Here is a 20,913-nt window from a genome sequence, read left to right as displayed (position 1 = left end):
CAGCTCACTCACTAAGCTCCAAGTCACACCATTTTTTTTCTGTCCCTAGAAAACACCAAGCTTGTTCCCACGATCAGTTTAGCAGCTTGGAATCTCCACTTTTGTAATCTTCACATAGCTGCTTCTTTCTCATCATTCAAGTCTCAAAAGAAGTGCCACCTTCTCAGAGATTTCCCTCATAATTCTAGCTAAAGCATTACTCTATTTTCTGCTAAACACTTTATTTGAAATTACTCTATTCACATGTCTAATTATTTACCATCTCTCTCCCGAACTAACATACAAGTCCTATGAGGGCAAGGCATTTGTCTTCAGCCCTATAAAGTTCCTGGCACAAAGTTCATGCTCAGTGAATGGCTATTAAATGACTAAATAACTAAAGGAATGACTGGCTTTGGTAAACGGAGAAAGACAAAAAGAAGGAATCCCAAATGTAGCATAGCACGGTGCAAACACCGTGCTGGCGCCACACGGCCTGGGTTTGCCTTCTAACTTTGCCAATTATTAATAGGTGGGGGAGTTCAAGTATGATACTTTTACATTTTCTGCATCAATTTCTTCATCAGTAAAATGAAAATAGTAATAGCATATATTCATAAAGTCACTGCAAGAAATAAATGAGTGAATATATGCAAAATACTTCCAACAGCACCTGGCACAAAGGAAGTGCTACATAAGTGTTTTGTCTCTCAGGCTGCCTCAGATTCAACACGACACTGAGCTTCTAGATTCAGCAACAAGGTACACGAAAGGCCACAACCAGTGTGGGAAAGCGGTCCTGCCAAAACCCCATCGTCACAAGATCACTGGAGTCTTCAGATTGGCTCTGGGCCAGGGAGTGTGAGCCACTTACATCAAATCCTACATGACTCTGTCTCCTGGAGTCCTGTGGCCTCTTCCAGCCACGGTGGGGAGAATAGGAGCCATAACACAATCTAGCTGCAATACCTCACAACACCAAACTCCCTGCATGTCCCTTTTTGCTTCTTCCAATCCTTTCTACTGCCACATAGGGCCCTCTTTCTCACTCCGTGGGAACAATTTAGTTGCCATTTACCTTTCATCAACTTCGACTGCATTAATCTCCAGCCATAGCATGAAATAGTGGTGGGGCACGAATGGCGGTCCAAGAACATCCAGAACAACCTCTGATGAGCCCTCCAGGCCTGGCAGGCTAGTCTGAGCTCCACCTCAGACTACCTTTAAAGTCTACTAACCATTCCTTTTCAAACCCTCTCTCTCCTAACATGTCTGGAAATATTAGGGGATAGCAGAGTGAAAAAAAAAAATCAGACCTCTTAATAATCTGGGAAGAGGCTCACAATTGTTACACCTTTACAGCATTAGTCTACAAATGGAGCCAGTCAAAACTAGTTACTTTTCAAACAGTTAAAAAAATATTGCTGGAAACTTAAGGAAAACTAATCTCACCGAGTATTGAAAAAAGCAGGCTGTAAATTTTAATTTCAACACCACAAGCCAATAAACCATAACTGCAAATTACAACATCTTTAATGTATTCCACCAGTCAATCCCAGTAATTGACTTTATTTTTAAGTAGACAGAATTCAATTACTGTATTCTAACCAATTAAGAAAAGTTTGTTTCAAATTTATTTTGAAATTGGGCCAGTATCAACATAAAAGGAATTCAAAACTCAAAAATCTCATAATGTAAAAAAACCTTCAACTTATTTTATGTGCTCATGTTAAAAATAAAAAAAGGAAGAATGATCTATACTCCAGCCTTCACTTACTCCAAAAGACAATCTTTTTAAAAAGTAGCTTGCTTGCCAAAAAGAAATTTACAGAGCTGTAGCACAGTGGCGGGCCAAGACTGATTAACTAAATGTATTCCTACGTAAATCACCTATAGATATATAACCAATAATGATTTATTATTACCTTTCAAAACTACTGTAAATTGAGAAAATGTTTTTCCTCTTAGGCTAAATTACAGCTTATCACTTTCCTAAATTCAGAGGGCCAGAAACAAATTTAAGGAGTTATCAAGCTCATTTTCACTCATTCAGTCATACTTCTCCATTTCACTCATACGACTCCAAAGTTGTAAGACAAAAACAAAAATCTATTTTAATTTTTGAAAGACCAATAGAGAAAAAGATGCTCCATTATAGTCACTGTTTCTCAGGCCGGCTATTCTGTCTTTTCTAATACAAATCCCTCATGCTTCTGATGAGAAAACGTAAATGAGAAAGTCCTATTAAAAACTCACTGACAAAATCTTTAAAATGGGGATGGGTGGGAGGGGCACCAGCAGGCACTGGAGATACAGTAACTAATGCAACATTTCTCAGCACTAGGTGCTCACTTGGACCACCAGAAGAGCGTTAAAAAATACTAATGCCAGGCTCCCACTCTAGACCAATTATTTCAGATTCCCTGGCAATTTTAGTTTTGGGGAGCTCCCAGATGATTCCAACATGTATCCAGAGTTAACCTCCAGATATAATGAAAAATACTCTTACTTTAGAATCAGAGACCTAGGTCAAATCCTGATCCCATCTCTAACTAGCTCTGTGAGCTCATTTCCTCATTTTCAAAGCTGATGTTGATCTAATTCTTGTGAGGAATCACTGAGATAATGCATATAAAAGTATCCAGGCCTGGGACATCGCAGGAATTTGGTAAACGTAGTGTAATTCCAGGCAAATTCTGTTCTATTTCAGATCCATCTAACGTGCCTATGGTGGCCACATGAAAAATATCCCTTTAAAAGAAGTCCCCAATTTGCAAAGGGTTCACATTATGAATCTCCAGTTTGATTCTAGGTAAGGAAGAAAATGGAATAAAACAGTTGATAGAAGGAAAAGTGTGCTCAAACAAGTTTCTCCTTTCTAGGCTCTACCATGGAGTTAAATCTATCAAACTTTATTTGCTCCTATTATGTACCTAATTGAGTACTGGGAGCTCTAGAGAATTAAAAACATAAATAAATAAAAAATAAAACAAGTATACAACAGACTCAACTCACGTGCAGTTGGAGAAGCCAAGTCGACGTACATAAAATTACAGACAACTTTTAGTAGGACGGATCCTTTATCTTGCATTAGTAAAGCCTGGTGGTTCAAGTCCTCCCCATCCCACCCCCATCTCCTCAAATGCCCATGACCAAGTGACAGTTAAATAAGAGGTTAAGCTGGTAAAGAAGGGGTATAAAAACACTCAAGTGATTCCAGAGTGAAAAGTCGTGGGGTCTGATTACAGGCAGACCTCAGAGATAATTTTTATTAATATACCTGAACAGAGTTTAGCTGTTTATAAAACCCAATATGAGTTTTATGTTGTTTGGTTTTCACAGCATCTTTCAGAGGTGGCTATCCTCGTTCTACACGGGAGGAAATCTGTTCAAAGCAGAGAAAAGGATTTGCCTGAGGTCACTGAGCCAGTAGGCTCTCAGGGATGCTACCTATCACAGAAGAGATGGAGTTACATTTCTATAAGTAAAAACACAGCTTGCTTGGTAAAACTCCAAGGTAAGCCAATTCAATAACCTATGATTAACCAGAATCTGGGAAACCATTAACGAATACGATGTTCATAGTATCAAAAATTCCAGTTCTGTACTACAAAGTTCACGGTAGTGTCAGGTTTAATAGTGAAGGGGACCAAAGTTTTGCCACCTCAAAACTTTGCCTTTTGTGAAATTGATTTTAAGCTTGTTATCCAGAAATAAAAGATTCAGAAAGAACCTTGGGCCCTCCTCCTTTCCTGCCTAAAAGATTCAGATGGAAAAGCCTGCTCCAGGAAGGGAAACAGTTTATTCGCTTTACTGTTAAGATAGGAAAGCTCCAGGCAGTGGCCTGTTGTTTCTGGGTTACCCAGCAAAAATTTGCCTGTCACCTGCGTTCTCCTCTTCCTCAGCTACCTGTAAGTTGCCTATTCCTTTGAAATCTCAGGCCCCTGCCCCCTTTCTCCTTTGTCCATAATGGCATATAAACCTCAATTGCCCAATGCATTTGGGGCCTCATTTTATACAGCACCCCCATGAGCATTTTTATAAAAACTTTACATTGTTCTCCAGTCAGTGTATCTCTGTCTAATTTGATTACTAGCTCAGCTAGAAGAACTTAGAAGGTGGGAGGAAAAGTAATTTTTGTAGCCCCCACAATAGTTGAACAAATCTTGTCTCCTTTGGCAGTTATAGATGACATAACTGAACAGTTAGCAGTCACTGCTGCAGAAATAAATATTATTTGCTTCAACGTGTTCATTGAGGCATGATTTTGCAGAACAAGGGGAAATGCACTGTGATCATCAATTGAAAACACCACTCAGGATCAACCTTTTAAAAGACAAGGGCAGTGATGAGTGAAACTGAAAATCATAGCTGAAATTTTCGCCACGAAGATTATTCTGGTGGCATTTACTACAAAATTAATTTAACAACTCATTCATCCGCAAAACAAAGTTGAGTTTTACAATTACACACATACCTCAAAAAATAGGGCCCACCTAATATTTTACAAACTAAACTTTATTACTTCACATAATGTATTCTACAAGGCATAAAAATTTAATCAGGATTTCCAAGAATCCAAAGAGTAAAAGTGAGATTAGTTATTAAAATTTGAAATCATTCTGCAAGTATTTCTCAACTTATTCCTTTACAACTCAAATATTTAAATCTCATACAGTATTCTTTTGAGTATAATATAACATTTTTTGAGTGTAATATCATTAATTTGAGAGAAAAAATATTGGTGGGAAAACTTGAATGTAAAACCTTTTCCCTTAACTCAATAAGCCTATGAAAAAAAAATTAAGAAGTATATTACAAAAACAAGAAGCTAGTTTAAGAAAAACAGCCATAGTTATTTTGAAGTTTAATTTTGAATGTGACTTATGGTAATTTGAAATCAAGTGAAATATTATTGCTTAAATCTTTTATGGACATTAACTCCAATTAAAAACACTGAGATATTTTATTGATATCCTATTGTTAATAGAAATAAGCTAGATGTAAAAAAGCCAAGATATCAAGGATAGTATTGAATCCTAAACGGACCCTGTGGGAAGAAACACTTAAACAGAAAGCCACGTTGAAGATAATAATCAGAACTTGACTGAACACGCTGCATCTTAGATGAAAAAATTTGTTTATTTTGCACTTATTCTTTTAATGGACTGTTTCTTTTCTAGTTTTCTAGTGTTTGGGTTAAAATCTTGCAAGTCTCTGAATGCTAATTAAAATATTGGCATACTTTAATATTTAATGTGATTTTTCTCATAAAAGGATTTCTGAATCTTCTACAGTTTCTAAAGCAAAAAAGACACATGCAATGAATAATAAAAATTAGCACTATTAAAGAACTGCATTTACTTCTTTGTTTCAGGAAAAGACATCATTAACATAGAGAATTCTGACATCCAGTACTAACTCAGGACTGCTCTGCACAGGCAGAGATGGAGGAAGCAGAATGTCAGTGGGAGAGTGGGGAAGAGGAGGCCTGAAGTTCTGAAACTCTCAATAAAGTAACTTCCATGTCTTTGTGTAAAAGTGTGAGAAATAGGTACCTGGGAATAGGTGACACACTCACCAGCATTAATTAGACAGCTGAGCTAAAATGTCTATCTGGCCATCGAGACCCCAGAAAGATAATGAAGGAATAGACAGGTCTGAGATTAGGTAAATTTAAATGAGAGGGTAGAGACAAGGAAAGAAGTATTATCGACATACGCAGAATCAGATCAAGTGCCACATGGAAAGCTAGAGAGGGAGCTGAAAAGAAGCAAAAGAAGGAAAAAGAAAAATATAGAAGACACATGTTACTTCAAAAATGTAAGCACAATTAGTCTTACTGAAATGACAGCATACTATTGATTTATTTGTCATTCAATAGTCACCTGAGCAAAAGTAAAATAATCTTCATAATCCAGAAACAATTATGACTAAATTTACAATAAGTTCACATGGTTAGGTTTACATATTAGAAGAGTTAACTGATTAAAATAACTGTTTAATTTGTTTATATGCTAAATTTCCTTGTTTAAACAATATAGTCTCAAATACAGTCTAAATGAGTCATTGCAAAAACTGAACCTACTAGTAGTTCTCAAGGGTTGAGTTGGTGGAACAAATGAGAAACTTCAGAAACGGGTGCGCCCAGGTTTTACACTTTCAAACACATCTTGTGATGACAGTGATCATTAAAGTGCTCAGAACAGAACCTGGGGATTCAATAAGTGGTCACTGCTACTCTAAAGAAGAAGCAGTTTTATCCATTAACTCTATCACCTCTCTTCAGAGTAATGGTTCTCAAATGGGGTGCTTCAGCCGCTGAAGGCCTATTTGGCAATGTCTGGAGACATTTTTTACCGTCATGACTGAGAATGGGGAGCACTGTGAGCCTGGCATCTAGTGAGGAGGTGGAGGTGAGGGTTGCTGCCAAACCCCCTGCAGTGCACAGGGCAGCACCCGCCTTACCACTCCCTCAACATCAAACAAGAATCCTGTCCAAAATATCTACGCGCATCAAGGCTGAGAAATCGGGCTCCAAAGCAGCGCTTCTCAAACTTGAGAGCATCGCAACCACCTGGAGGGCCTGCTGCACCAGGGGCTGTGGGTCCTACCCCGGAGTTTGGTTCCGTTGGTCTAGAGTGCATTTCTAATCAGGCCCTTGGCAATGCTGATGCTTCGGGCCTGTCTACACTTTGACACACTGCTCTAGAGAAAAGGGATGAGGAGCTAACTGACAAAACAAAACAAAAATATTAGGAAAGTACGTACACCTGGGTTTTCTGTTCTCTTAAGGAGAATCCTGACATTAAGTTTTGAAACAAAACATTCATTTAAAAACAAAATAAGTTGAACTATCCATGCATATGTACATCGACATATGTACGTCTTGGCAATGATTATTTGAATCTGACACCAAAAGCAAAAGCAACAAAAGTAAAAGTAAACACGAGGGGCTACATCAAATGAAAAAGCTGCTGCACAGTAAAGGAAACCATCAACAAAACAAATAGGCAACTAACCAAACGGTAGAAGATATTTTCCAATATTTTTGATAAGGGGTTAATATCCAAAATACATAAAGAACTCCTACAATTCAAAAGCAAAACAAAAAAGAGAAATCAATCTCATTAAAATGGACAGAAGATCTGATGAATAGACATTTTCCCAAAGAAGACATAACAGGTACATGAAATGATGCTCAACATCACTAATCACCAGGAAAATGCAAATCAAAACCATAATGAGATATCATCTCACATGTTAAAATGGCTGCCATCAAAAAGTTAAAAAGTGTTGGAGCGGATGTGGGGAAAAAGGGAACCCTTGTGTACTGTTGGTGGGAATGTAAATTGGTGCAGCCACAAATGAAAACAGTACGGAGGTTCCTTAAAAAATTAAAAACAGAACGGCCATACAATTCAGCAACTTCACTTCTGGGTATTTTTCTGAAGAAAATGAAAACATTAACTTGAAAAGATACGCATATATGCACTCCCTGCCCCATGTTCACTGCAGCATTATTCACAATAGCCAAGATATGGAAAAAACTTAAGTGTCCACTGATGGATGAATGGATAAGAAAATGTGATTATATACTCATGTGTATACATATCACACACACACACACACACACACACACACACACACACACACACACACACACGGGATTATTCAGCCATAAAAAAAGAGACCTTGCAACATGGATGGACCTTGGGGCATTATGCTAAGTGAAATGAGTTAGACAGAGCAACATAAATACTGCGTATCTCACTTATACGTGGAATCTAAACCATACACACACAAAAACCAAGCTCAGATACAGAGAACAGACTGATGGTTGTCAGAGGCAGGGGGCTGGAGGTCAGAGAAACGGATGAAGGGGAGTCAAAGGTACATGTTGCCGTTATAAAATAAGTAAGTCCCAGGGAATGTAAAATACCACATGGAGACTATAGTTAATGAAACTGTATTGCATATTTGAAAGTTGCTAAGTAGATCTTTTTTCTCATTACAAGAAAACAATTTTTGTAACTATGAGGTGAAGGATGTTAACTAGACTTGTGATCATTTTGTGACATATAAAAATACTGAATCATTACGCTGTACATCTGAAACTAATCTAATATTGTATGTCAATTATACCTAATTTTTTAAAATCAAAAACATTTTAATTAAAAAATAAAAACAAAATAAGTTAAACTATATCTGCACATATATGTACATTTGTGGGTTTTTTTGAAGTGAAAAAGAGGAATCGTGCTGTAAATTCAAACACTAATGATAGTCATAATTCCAAGAATGGAAATCATTGATCAGATAGATGTTTGTTTGCATCTCCTCTATGTAGAGTACCAACATTCACCAGGAAAACCTAGCTTCTTGAATCTTCTCAAACTTATATTAAAAAATGTCAGTATGTTAGAAGACATAAATTTTAAAAAAGTTTTTTAACTGGACCAAATATAAATAAAAGATATAAAGTAGTCTTTTTAACTATGGATGATTTGAAATTTTATTTAAAAGGAACTTACAAACTAAACTTTTGTATTCCTGCAACACTGAGTTCACTAAAAATATTTTCAATTACTAATCAGAGTTAAGACTGAAGCATTAATCTAGTGTGTGTGTGTGTGTGTGTGTGTGTGTGTGTGTGTGTGTATCAACTGAATCTCATATACAAAATGTATTGTCTACCACTGATAAACTCTGGGATATATGACCACTCATTGTTATTAATGGACTCTTTCCAATAAACTTAATGTTAGTATAATTTGTAGTATATTATAAATAACTGTCTAAATGTTTTCGCCAAGTTTTATTACCCATGATGTTCACTGCCAAGTATATCCAAAGCACTGTAAGAGGCTATGATCCAAATTATTGCCACATTTATTCACTTAAATCATGCAATTTCCAAGAACAGTATTTCTCCACAAGTCTAGCAAAGTATCTCTATGGCTTTACATTAAAACGCCAATGCATAAACTTTTAGATTTCCATCATTATTTGTAATTATAGAAAGTGGAATAATGAGAGATAGATTTAAAACATGTAATGTAATAACAGTAAAATGCTTATTTGTTCCATAGTAAAACTTAACTGAATGCTCAAGGAGGTTACAAATTGACTTTAAGCAAATTTCTCACAAAGTTGTAGACTCCTGAATGCCACACACATACAGCTTCAGACTGAACTTACTCACCTTACTGCACTGTAGACAAAACAACAATGGAAATGACTGACTCAGATGTATGCAGAAAGAAAAGCACATGATGGTTAGTGGATACAAAGATTTGCCCAACATACAAAATATATGTGATTGCCCCATATTTCACTGCCTTGTATCACTGGGAACATTAGCTGACGTATCTTCAAGACGAAATAATAAAGATGGCACTTACTGGGAAAGTAAACGAGTAAGAAATGAGAAGCTACAGCACTTGATTCAAATCTATTAAGCCTTCTCCATCTACTGACACATACTCACAATACTTAACTTCTAACTCAATCCATCTCCATGTGAATGTCTCAGAGACATTTCAATCTTCTGACCTCAAAGCTGACCTTCTCAACTAGGGTTTGCTCCCCATTCCAAACCTATTCTCTAGTTATTTCACATTGCAGTACAAAGTACCACTATCCACCTCATTGCCCAAGTCAAAACCCAGGAATGATTCTTGACTTTCTTTCACTCTACACTTACATCCAATCTAACAACAGATTCTGTCAATTCTGTCTCCAAAAAAAGCCCCCGATTTATTGACTTTACTCCATCTCTACTATTGTCACCATAAAGGCCACCATCATCTTATTCCTGCAGGTACTACAAGAGCCTGTACACTCCCACTTTTGGCTCCCTCTATTCCGTTCTCCATCCAGCAGCCAGAATGTTCTCACATCACATTCTACATCACTCTCCTGCCTAAAACCCCTCCAGTGGTTCCCCACTGCACTTAACACCTAAATTCTTCTCCTTGGCCTAAGTGGCCCTACACCTTTTAGCTCTTTCACATCTCTCCAACCTCATCTCACGTCAATCTTCCTTCTTGGCCACTGGCCAAGACGTACTAGTCTTTCAAATCCTTAAATGTACCAAACTCTTTTTTGCCTCATGTCCCTGAAACATGCTATTCCCTGGTGGGGCTGGTTCCCTCTCATCCTTACGATTCCAGCTTAAATATCATCTCCTGAAAGAGGTCTTCCCTGACCACATTTATGTAAACAGGTTCAGTCCCCACGGGTCTCTATTCTCAGCATTTTGTTAATTGCTTTCAAAATGGTGTAAAATCAACTGCCAAAAGGATGTTTTGTGTCCCACACAATAAGAACTAGATAAGGTATCATTTTTGCTACACAGAATGTTCTAAAAAATGGTGAGACTCCACTATAGACTGGCGTCACAGGTCGAGGGGAAATATGACAGGTACACTAGAGGAAAAGGGTGCCCTAGGGGAAAAGACCTCTGTTGTCTACTACGTGTACAAAGCTACAGAGGACTATGCGCTGGGAAAGTACCTAGCACCCCCCCACCACCTCAGGGCCTTTGTCCTTGCTGTTCTCTCCCTAAGGATGGCACTAACCCCAAATAAACACAGGGTCCTGCTTCAGGTCTCCACTGAACGCCATCCAATCAGTGAGGCCTTCTGTGACCATTTGATTTAAAATAACAAAGCCCTCTCCCAACACAGTCCCTTCTCACCTTTCCCTGTTTCGTTGTTCTCACATAGCACTCATCATCACACAACACATAATGCATTTTACTTATACTTATTGTCTGTCTCCCCCACTATAATTTAAGCTGCATAAGGGCAGGAATTTGGGTCTATTTTGTTCATTACTTTATCTCCAGTATGAATTCAGTAATTACCTGTTCAAAGAATGAATATTAAAATGACACCCATAAAAGATGAACCAAATTATAGCAGGAATGTAACACTTAATTTTATGGGTCGACTTGACTGGCCACAGGGTGTGCAGATTAAACATTCCCAGATGCGCCTGGGAGGGTGTTTTGGGATGAGATTGCATATGAGCACCTGGCAGACTGCCCGGGTGGGTGGGCAGCCTCCAATCAGTCAAGGACCTGAATAGGACAAAAGGCAGCAAAAGGAGGAATTTGCCCCTTTTTTGCCTGAACTAGATAGGACCTCTTATCTCATCTTCTCCTGCCATTGGACTGGGATTTATACCATTGGCTCCCTGGTTCTCAGGCCTGGCTTTCCCGGGTCTTCAGCTTGCAGAGGGCAGATCATGGTAATTATATGAGCCAATTCTTCATAATAAATCTCCTTTTAGATACACACACACATACATGCATACATGAGCACACACACACACTTTATTACTTGATTCTATTTCTCTGGAAAACCCTAATAGAAGAAACATATAAAAACAGTGGCAGGAAAGCCAGTATCAAGCACAAAGTGAGCCATATAGTAAAAACGATGCTTCAATAGGCTCAAACATAATAGTAGGAACTCTGTTCTGGTAGGAATGCTGCTTTAAATCAATGCAAGTCTTTGGATAAAGGGAAATTACTTCAGAGGACACTAAAAGAACTTAAAGATAGGATCACAAAACCAATTCCAATCATCTTATTACACAATGGAAAATGCGAGGTGCCTGAGGTCCAGAGACAGGCAAATGTTTCAACTTAAAAAAATGAATGGATTTTATCAATTGGTAAGCCTGGTGTCAGTCTCTCGCAAAGTTATAGAATGTTTTTGAGCATTCAGAAAGACAGTAATCAGCAGAAATCAACATAAATTTAAAAATATGTATGACATCAAAGTGACCTGTGTTCCTTTTTATGATATTATTAAGGGACTGGGTATCAAAAAAGTGATTTATCCTAAATGTAACAATGTAACGAAGATCTACCTCTGGATAATATGTATAAGCTGGATGAGACTAGACAGGAATACTCAAATCGTTTATGAACCGTCTAGGAATCAGCCTTGATAGTTCCATTTATAACCCACCATATTCAGCCAAACACTAAGTCCTAACTATTCTATACTTCAAATATTTCTCAAAACTGTCCACTTCTCTCTATCCTCAAGGCTACCATTTGTAGTCTGAGCAATTACCATCTGCCACCTAACCACTGGAATGGACTTCTCCTTGGTCTTTTAATTCCATTTTCGTTCCCTTTTTAATTCGTTAACCATACTGCAGCCAGAGAGATGATTTTTAAAAGATAAACTGATCCTGTTATACTCCTGCTTAAAACCTTCCCGAGGTCCCCTATTTACCTCACCTCATTCCCTGCAGATTCAGATCATATCATTAAAGGGCCTGTAAGGCCCTGAACAGACAGGGTCTCTGCCTAAATCGCAGTGTCACCTACTTGCCTCTCTCGATCTTGATCACCAGGCTCCAGCCAGAGTGGCCTTCTTTGAGCTCCCAGAACTTACTAAGCTCTTTGCTGCTTCTGAGCCTAATTCAGATGATGGATTTCCCGTTTCTGGAACATTTTCAGCACAACCACCCTGCTCTCTATCCCTTCCTCTACAACTCCAATTATAAATTAAATAGTTATGTAAAAGCCACCAGTTTAATGTCTGCCTCCCCTACTAGACTGTAAACTGAGGGAAGGAGCCACACCTGTCACGTTCACCCCAGTGTCCTCTGTGCCCAGCACAGGCCCAGCACATGGCAGATATTGTAACTGACTAATCTATACTATCAGGACCTGGGTATGACTCGCCTATAATGAACATTGTTTCCAAGACTTGATTAAATATCAGAGTATAAAAATCTGAAGAATATGAATCTGTGAGCACTTTTGGTAGCACTGGATGAAAGAATAAAAATTTCTATAAACTGAAAGTTGGGGAGGGCTGAGAAGTCACAGATAAAACGACTGGCCACATACTGGTAAAAGGGTGATAGGTATACGGAGGTTCATTATGCTACCTTCTCTGCTCTTACTTTTACAATGTGATTCCAGCATTCTCACAACTGGTAGAAATCTTAATTTTTCTAAAGAAGACAAGAAGCTTACCAAACATCAACCTTTCAGTGAGACAAAAGGTTCAAGAACAGTACTTACGCTTCCTACTGACAATTCTACTTAGGAATCTCCTTCCATACCACCTATAGCTAGAACAGCATCTGACACTCTTAACAAAATCACAGAAATTTAAGTTTAAAAATACAGAGTTGAGTCCAAAAATCTCTTGTCTCTCTGTTTCAGTAGTCTATCTACTAAACGTTTCTGGAATGTTATCTACTACCTCCCACCTAAGTCCTACTTAAAAGGGACTGGGAAAGAAGGGGGTGAGAGAGGCAGGGAAGGAAAGATAGTAAGAGGGACAGAGGGAAGAGAGGGAGAGAGACGGAAACACAGAGAAATTACGAATAATAATTATTTTTCCAAGAAGCCCTTCTGGAAACAATTGAGAATATCTAATCATCAGAATTCAGGTACATGTGATTACCCCTTGACAGTCCTTGAGTTTGAGTCTTGTGTGGTTTTCCCACCTTCACATTCATAAAGAAATTCCAGCTTAGACAGAAAGTCATCTGCCATGGCCACACAACCAACAAGAGATGGTAAAGATTAGGTCCAATGCTCCTTCTCTGAGCAAGATTCTCACATACTTAATCTACGATATGCTACTGATAAAAACAAAAAGCAATGTAATTACAACCCAACTGGCCCTATCATACAAGCCTCTAAAGAGCTAGAACCATTGTATTTATCTTTTATATCACCTACCAAACAAAAATACTTTCAAAATGTTACGATTTGTTATGAAAATCACGTTGCGCTAATCACTATTTCCTCTTAAATATGAGCTTTAAGTTAAAACGGTACACTACCAAATAACTGATTTCTCTAAAGAATTACTTAGCTCAAAAAAATTAATCACACTTTAGTAACAATGTATATTTTCAACATATTTAGCAATCAAAATTGCACTTATTTGAAGATCTATGGAATTTATTTAATGCCATCTTTTATTTTCTTAGTATATACAGAAAATCAAGACTGAAAACTCATATATTAAAAATATTTTTTAAAGATTTCCTCAAGTCTCTAATTTACAAGAAAAACAGCTTGACATTTAATAGAAAATAGCCTGACATGACAACTGCCTCATAAATAATAAAAATGCTACTTTCTTTTCTTTTATTTGTGGTCACTAACTCTGTTTCACAGGGAAGTTAAATACTTTTATATCTAAAATGAAAACCCATAAAAAACACTGAAAGGCACAGTATGTCTTAAATGAGTTTTCTTGGTTTCAGAAGCTTTTCTTGTTTCCTTCACAGAGATCTGAAAAATTAAAATTAGCATTTGAAAGTATTCAAAAGTTGTTTAAATCGTTGTTTAGAGGTTATGCTCTACAGGTGCAGTTCTGAATGAAACAGATTTATGATGTGCTATGTCTCAACTTTGACCAATGTACAATTATACTAACCAAAAGGTGAACTATCTCTGACTTCACAAATTAATAGAACTTTCTTTTGAATGGTAAAATTCTTGAACGTAAAATCTATTTTGGTAAACAAATTCAAACAAAGCTCTTCCTCTATTTTATACTAATATTAAATTATTTATAAAAAGCTGTTAATATTACTTCCTAATAGTATTAGAGAGGAATAAAATAAAGGAGTCATTCAGTCAGTATTTATTTTGTCTACTCTATGCCTACGATTAGATTAGGTGCTGGGGATACAAAAATGTATATAATCCACTCTAACTAGAAGAAATTTATATTCTAGCAGAATATATAAACCATAACTATACCAGGATGCGATAAAATATGAGAGCAAAAGTGCATGTAAATGGAATAAGAGCCCCAAGGGTATGAAAACTGTAGTTCTGCCTTCACCTGGCTGTGAGCTCGGGGTCCGTGTTCCATCACTGCGGGGGGAGTACTACTCCTACCTAGTGTCAGGTACATGTTAGGTGTCCAATAAATATTTGTTGGCTAAAAGAAGAGAGAAGGCTTCACCCAGAAGGTAACAAAGAGACAAAAGAGAAGAGCATTAAAACATTAAGTAGGAATTACACAGACAAAAGGGATGGGAAAGGGTATTCCAGGCAGCAGGAACAATTAATTACTTTTCACCAATTTACCTTAATGTAGACAAACATTCAGCCTTTTACCGCAAAATGCATTTTCTATCTTCTCTACCCAAGTAACAATTTCCTAAATGAATATTTCCATTTTTAAAAAGTAGAAAATAAACGACCAATGTCTCCAGTATCCACAGGACACCACATACAAGATTTTGAGTGTGTAAGCTCAATAATTACCAGTGCAGACAAAACCAACATAATAGCTACAAAAATAATTTACAGTTAAATATAAAAATGGAATAAAATATATTTTAACCACATGCATACCTTAGTGGAATTCAATGAAACTCAATTTGAAAAATAATTTAATAAAATTTAATTTAATAAAGATAACTTTAGAACGGTCATATATCCAAGAAAGAATATGAGTTAAGACAAAAACAGCAAAAAAGAAATTTTATTCCAAAAAGTATCAATGAAGGCAGTTACTAGACTAAGTCTGATATATTAAGTTATATAAATGTCTGAATACGTGACATTTTGAGTCATGCTTTGATCAATGATAAACATGAGCTGTTAGTTTGGTTAACGTTCTATGGTTTGGTTGGTATGGTCTGGTTGGTTGGTACAATGAAAGGGATGACTAAAGGTAGCTTCTTCATAAAATTTTGTGTGGAGAGACTAGAATCTAAACTTGCACTACTAATCTTACGATGCACCAATTTCTCCTAGAATTACAGGTCCTTTATAAAGGAGTATTTTGAAATTAAACATTGCTATATTTACCGTTATGTAATCCCATCCAGAGCTGCTTGTGATCTTTTTTCTGCATTTCATTGATTATTTGACTTTTGTGCTTTAAAGCATCAGCTTCTTTCACACAAGACATAAAATGAGCCTCAATTGCATCCTTAGATGGACAGTGCAGAAGGTCCTTTTCTGGAAAACCCTATCAAAGGAAAAAAAACACATATAAAACAGATACACACATTATAAAATTAACTTCTTAAAGAACTGTATCTCCCCCAGTACTTTTAGCAAACAATCTCTTACCTTCCCAATAAAGAGATTTCAATACAACTCCAAATACTTTTAAAATTAACTTAAAAATCTTTGGTTATCTGAAATATCTTATACTTTTTCCAAATAATCCTTACATAGTATGTTTATAACATTAAAAAAGATATGAAATGAATAATTTTAAGAATAGCTTTCCGACTGACCATACTGAGTGTTGGCAAGAACATGGAATGGAGCTCTCATATACTGTTGGTTGGAATGTAAAATGGTACAACTACTTTGGAAAATAGTTTGGTAGTTTCTTTAAAAATGTAAACATACACTTACAATGATCCAGTTACTCCACAACTAAGTATCTACTCAAGAGAAAAAAAGCATATATCCAAACAAAGACTTGTACATAAATGTTCACAGCAGCTTTATTTGTTAATAGCCAAAAAACAGGAAACCTCAATGTCAAAAAGTAACTGAATACATAAATTGTGGTATTAACTTATCAAAGTGTACACTTTTAATATGTATAGTTTGCTACAGGTCAACTGGAGCTTAATAAAGCTGTTAAAATATAGCTTTTCAGGTCAAATAGCTCAATTTACATCCTATACCTTCAGTGAATCTTTCTGGCAGTTGAGGCAATGATCACTGGTCAGATAAGCAGTTACATAAGTGAGGATTAATGCACTTTTCACTGAAAAGAAGCAATAGCTAACACTAATTGAATACTTAGCGACAAACCTTGTGCCAAACTTTTTATAGGATTATAATTTAATCTGTATAACAACCTTTGAGATGAACATTATTCTTATTGCTATTTAACAGATTTAAAATATTAAAGCTCAGGGAGTGAATAGATATACAACTTGCAAGAGGTAGAGCTGAGATCAGTCTGTCTCCAAGTCCCAGCTCTTAAACACTATGCAATACCACTTCCTCCATAACACCTACTACCTTTATTATATCATAACATTATTTTACAGAAAAATACATTGTTCTATAAGTCCCTTAATAAAAAGAGTAAAATAATAATGGCAGAAAACACCATTTAGTCATGACCTATTCATGTTGCTGTAGTAATAGACAAACATTCAATAATTCAAGTTATGAAAAGCTCCTAAATGAGTAAAAAACTGACAGTAGATGCCATTCTACCAAGAGAAAAGGCACTTAACTAACTATAGCTATTTCCTAAATTCTTTAAATGCAAATAAACAGTTATACCTCCTTGTGGTCTCTAGAGTGTGATCTCAGTTTCCGCTGAGTAAAAGGTGAACCATTATATAAACTACCCCCTGGTCACAGTTGCCCAAGAGCAGAAGGAAACGGCTGAGACAATCAAATTGTTTCTCTAGGTACAAAGGGATTTCAGATTCATGGTGCTGTTGCACTAGAGGTCCATAAAAAACTCAGGTGCATGTTTACATATGTTTACAGGAACACAACGGCAACGAATATGAGAAAATGTAAAGTTCCATAAAAATAAAAAAGCAAAAGGAGAATATGAGAGAAAGACAAAAGTAAAAGATGGGAGAGGACATGGGTAGCAGAAAGAGCGTCCTGACCTTAAACAACTTTACAATCAGCTGTATTTGCTTTGATTTAGCTAGATTTAAGGGGTTTGTCCTGGCTCCCTGACCAAAATGAAGAATTAAATGTGTATCATATCAATTACATTCTATGCCAATGAATTAGCATTGTGATATTTATTTCTATTTAAGAAAAAGTTGACTTTGTTATTCTTGATGTATGAATGTAAAATAGATGGGTGGCAGAAAATACGAAAGTTCATATTCCAGAGAAAACATTATTTTCACGTAGTTTAAATTTATGACCTATTTAAGTACTGTGAGAACTTGTTAAAATTGTATACAAGCTGACTAAGGAAAAAAGGAGTTCCGGTCTCTCAAAACAGTGTTTGGAGAAGTCAGGGGGGGAAATCGCACCGTTTTTTAGTGTTGTTTCAGAGTAGGCTACTAAGCCGCCTCAATGGCTCCTGTAATCAGAGAAGGTACCAAAGTTTTACTTTTTCCAGACTTCCATTGCTTTACAGGTTTCTAAACTTAATGCTGACACCTATAATTGACAGCTGAAGTGAGAGAACTATAAATGACTAATCTTTCTAGCAAATGAGAGAGGTTTACAAGAGAGTGCAGAGGTTTGCGTGCCTACTCTTCAACAGAGAATGCTCTACCTCTATCCAGGAAGGAGGTGAACTCTTTCTTGAAACAAACTCAGGGAAAACATGAGAGCAGTAACAGAAAAAGGAGGTACCTGTTTAGGCAGCCACAGCAGTTGAATTAAGTGTGGCAATGAATAAAGTGACAGATGTCTCAAAGTCCCCTCAGCTCCTACTCATGAAATGCTCTATTCCATGGTTAGGTTGGAGTATGGAGGAAAAACCTTTTTTTTCCCCCTAAAGCCTCACAATAAAATTAAACAGACCCTTGGTTCATTACATTTCTAATTTCTTCATATATGTATTAGCCGCTGTGTATAAGTGTGTATCTTTACATTACACGCAAATTCTTGCAAAGAAAGGAGAGTTTTGACACCAGCTTTACTTGCTTTCATTAATCTTCCAGGTCAGAATGCCTAATAAATTAAACATAATTTTATAGAATTGATCTAAAAGGTTTAATTCACTTAGATATTATTACCTGTGCCGTTTAATTAAAATATTAATCCAGACAGTCTGGAATATGTCCAGACATATTAGAGATAACCAAATAACACTAAACTGAAACTGCCTACAAGTGAGGAAGAAAAAATGCCTTTCAATCTATTAATAATAACTGCAAGCTCTATTAAGACAATGGAGCGAGAAAAAAAAAATTTTTTCCATATGATCAATAAAGGATCTAACATTGCATTAAAAATACAAAAGTTGCTAATAATAGTGTTATGAACTGTTTGTGTCCCCCAATACTCCAATGTTGAAGCCCTAAAGAGTGGCTGTGTTTGGAGATGAGGCCTCTAAGGAAGCAATTAACGTTAAATGAGGTCATAAGGGTGGGGCCCTGATCCACTAGGATTAGTGTCCTTATAAGAAAAGACAACAGAGAGCTCAGTGTTTCTCTCCCCCAACAGCAGGAGGAAAGGCCATGTGAGGACGCAGTGAGAAGGCAACCACATGGACACCAGGAATAGTCTTCACCAGGAACCAAACTCTGCTGGCCCTTGACTTGATCTTGTACTTTCCAGCCTCCTGAACCATGACAAAACAAATTTGTTATTTGAGCCACCTAGTCTGTGGTATTTTGTTATGGCAGTCAAGCAAACGAATATACATAGCCATGTGATTTTATTTTACTGTTGAATCACCTCAACAGTAGGAGTTGATTAAGAGTAGACTCAGCACTCTGACAGGGAAAATATGAGGTGATAGCTTAAAGGCTTACTTTTATAAAATCTAAAATGTTATTTCCAAAATCACTTTGATGCGTGTGCACGTGGAAACGGAAAGGGAGAGGATTTTTCTTATTTTCAGGATGAGAAAAGAATAACATACTACGAAAAAGATGCTAATAGAAGTTAGCTGAATGAATGCTAAAACCAACACTAAAATTTGTTAAACTTTCTTGATTTTTAAAAAATTTTCTAATTTTACCAAGATCCAATCTACAAACTTACCTGCAACCAATTATCTCCTTTCCTGGTACAATCTAAGAGGTATATTCCATCCTGTTTACTAGAGCCCATCTTTTGGACCTTTGAAACCCAGCTCATTTAATTATCCCCCCAACTTCCTGTAATATTCCCTTTAACCATTTTATCTGTAATTACCATTTCCCATTAGTTGTCCTTAAAAATAAAACTACCCCCCCAAAGCAAAAAACATAACCTTTCCCTCAACTTCACCGAGCCAATCTTTCAACTCACCCAGCAGGCATTTCACTCTTAACTTATCACCCAAGCAATCTGTCTGCTCCCCTTACCACTCCACTGAAACTGCTCTTTTCATGGTAAAGGATACCTTTCAGTCCCTAACTGTTATAAGCCCTCACCAAACATCTAACATCTTTGACTATGAAGCAGTCATCCTCAAATCTGTGTTACCACACTTCTTTTCTTTATTTTTCCCCTCTTTCATTTGCAAAAGCCTATTTCTAGCCCATTCCTTAAATGTTGGCATTTTTCAAGTTTCTGACCTAGGACTCCTTCGCTTTTTTCATTCCATATACTCACCTTAAATAAGCTTACCTACTTCAATACTGTGTATGAACTAATGAGTCTCACTGTCTGTCTCCAGCCAAGGTCGTTCTCATGACCCTAGAACCCATGTATCTGTTAATCTAGTAGACATATGTCAGTAGCTGTATGAAACTCAACAAATCCAAAAGTAAACAAATGATTTCCCCCCTTGACGACTCCTCCTCCCCATTCACACACCCACTCAAGTTCTACTGAGACTATACTCTAAGTAGATCTAAATCCATTCACTTTAAACATTCTCAGTGCCTTTCCTGCTACAAACTAAACAACTATGACATTGCTGAAAACCTTGTAACTGGGTCCCATGCCCAAAGTTTTATCCTCTTTAATTCATTTTTCACATTTGGAGGCATGGTGATCTTCCTAAAATGCAAATCTGACCTCACGCAAAAGTGTGAGAAGGTCAGAACATACGTATTATTATACTAGGGGTGCCAAAAAAAATGTATACACCTAACTTGTGTTTATCTTTTGTTATCAGTATGTATTATTACGATTGTAATAGTTTTTTACTTTCTTAAAATGTGTATACATTTTTTGGCACCCTCTGTATACAAGTATATCAGAACATATATATATGAATTATGTGTTCAAATCTTTTGGATCTGTTCCAAAGTGAAAGAAATATTAGGAAACAATTAGAGGAATGTTAAGTTTCATGTTTACTT

The 20,913-nt window shown here is 36.7% G+C and overlaps 1 protein-coding gene across 5 annotated transcripts in view; it reads right to left on the bottom strand.

The window, feature by feature from the left end:
- Positions 1 to 20,913, bottom strand: part of ATG5 (autophagy related 5) — a 110,818-nt gene that overhangs the window by 56,209 nt on the left and 33,696 nt on the right. For all 5 annotated transcript variants that reach the window (XM_081044930.1, XM_081044932.1, XM_081044934.1 and 2 more), the window contains one exon: positions 15,803 to 15,965. In XM_081044930.1, coding sequence (XP_080901056.1) covers positions 15,803 to 15,965 — 163 coding nt within the window. The remainder of the gene's footprint in view (positions 1 to 15,802; positions 15,966 to 20,913) is intronic.

The sequence above is a fragment of the Rhinolophus hipposideros genome (assembly GCF_964194185.1).
Source record: "Rhinolophus hipposideros genome assembly, chromosome: 3".
Classification (NCBI taxonomy): domain Eukaryota; kingdom Metazoa; phylum Chordata; class Mammalia; order Chiroptera; family Rhinolophidae; genus Rhinolophus; species Rhinolophus hipposideros.
The sequence above is the reverse complement of the archived record's forward strand: the minus strand, read 5'-3'. Positions and strand labels throughout refer to the sequence as shown.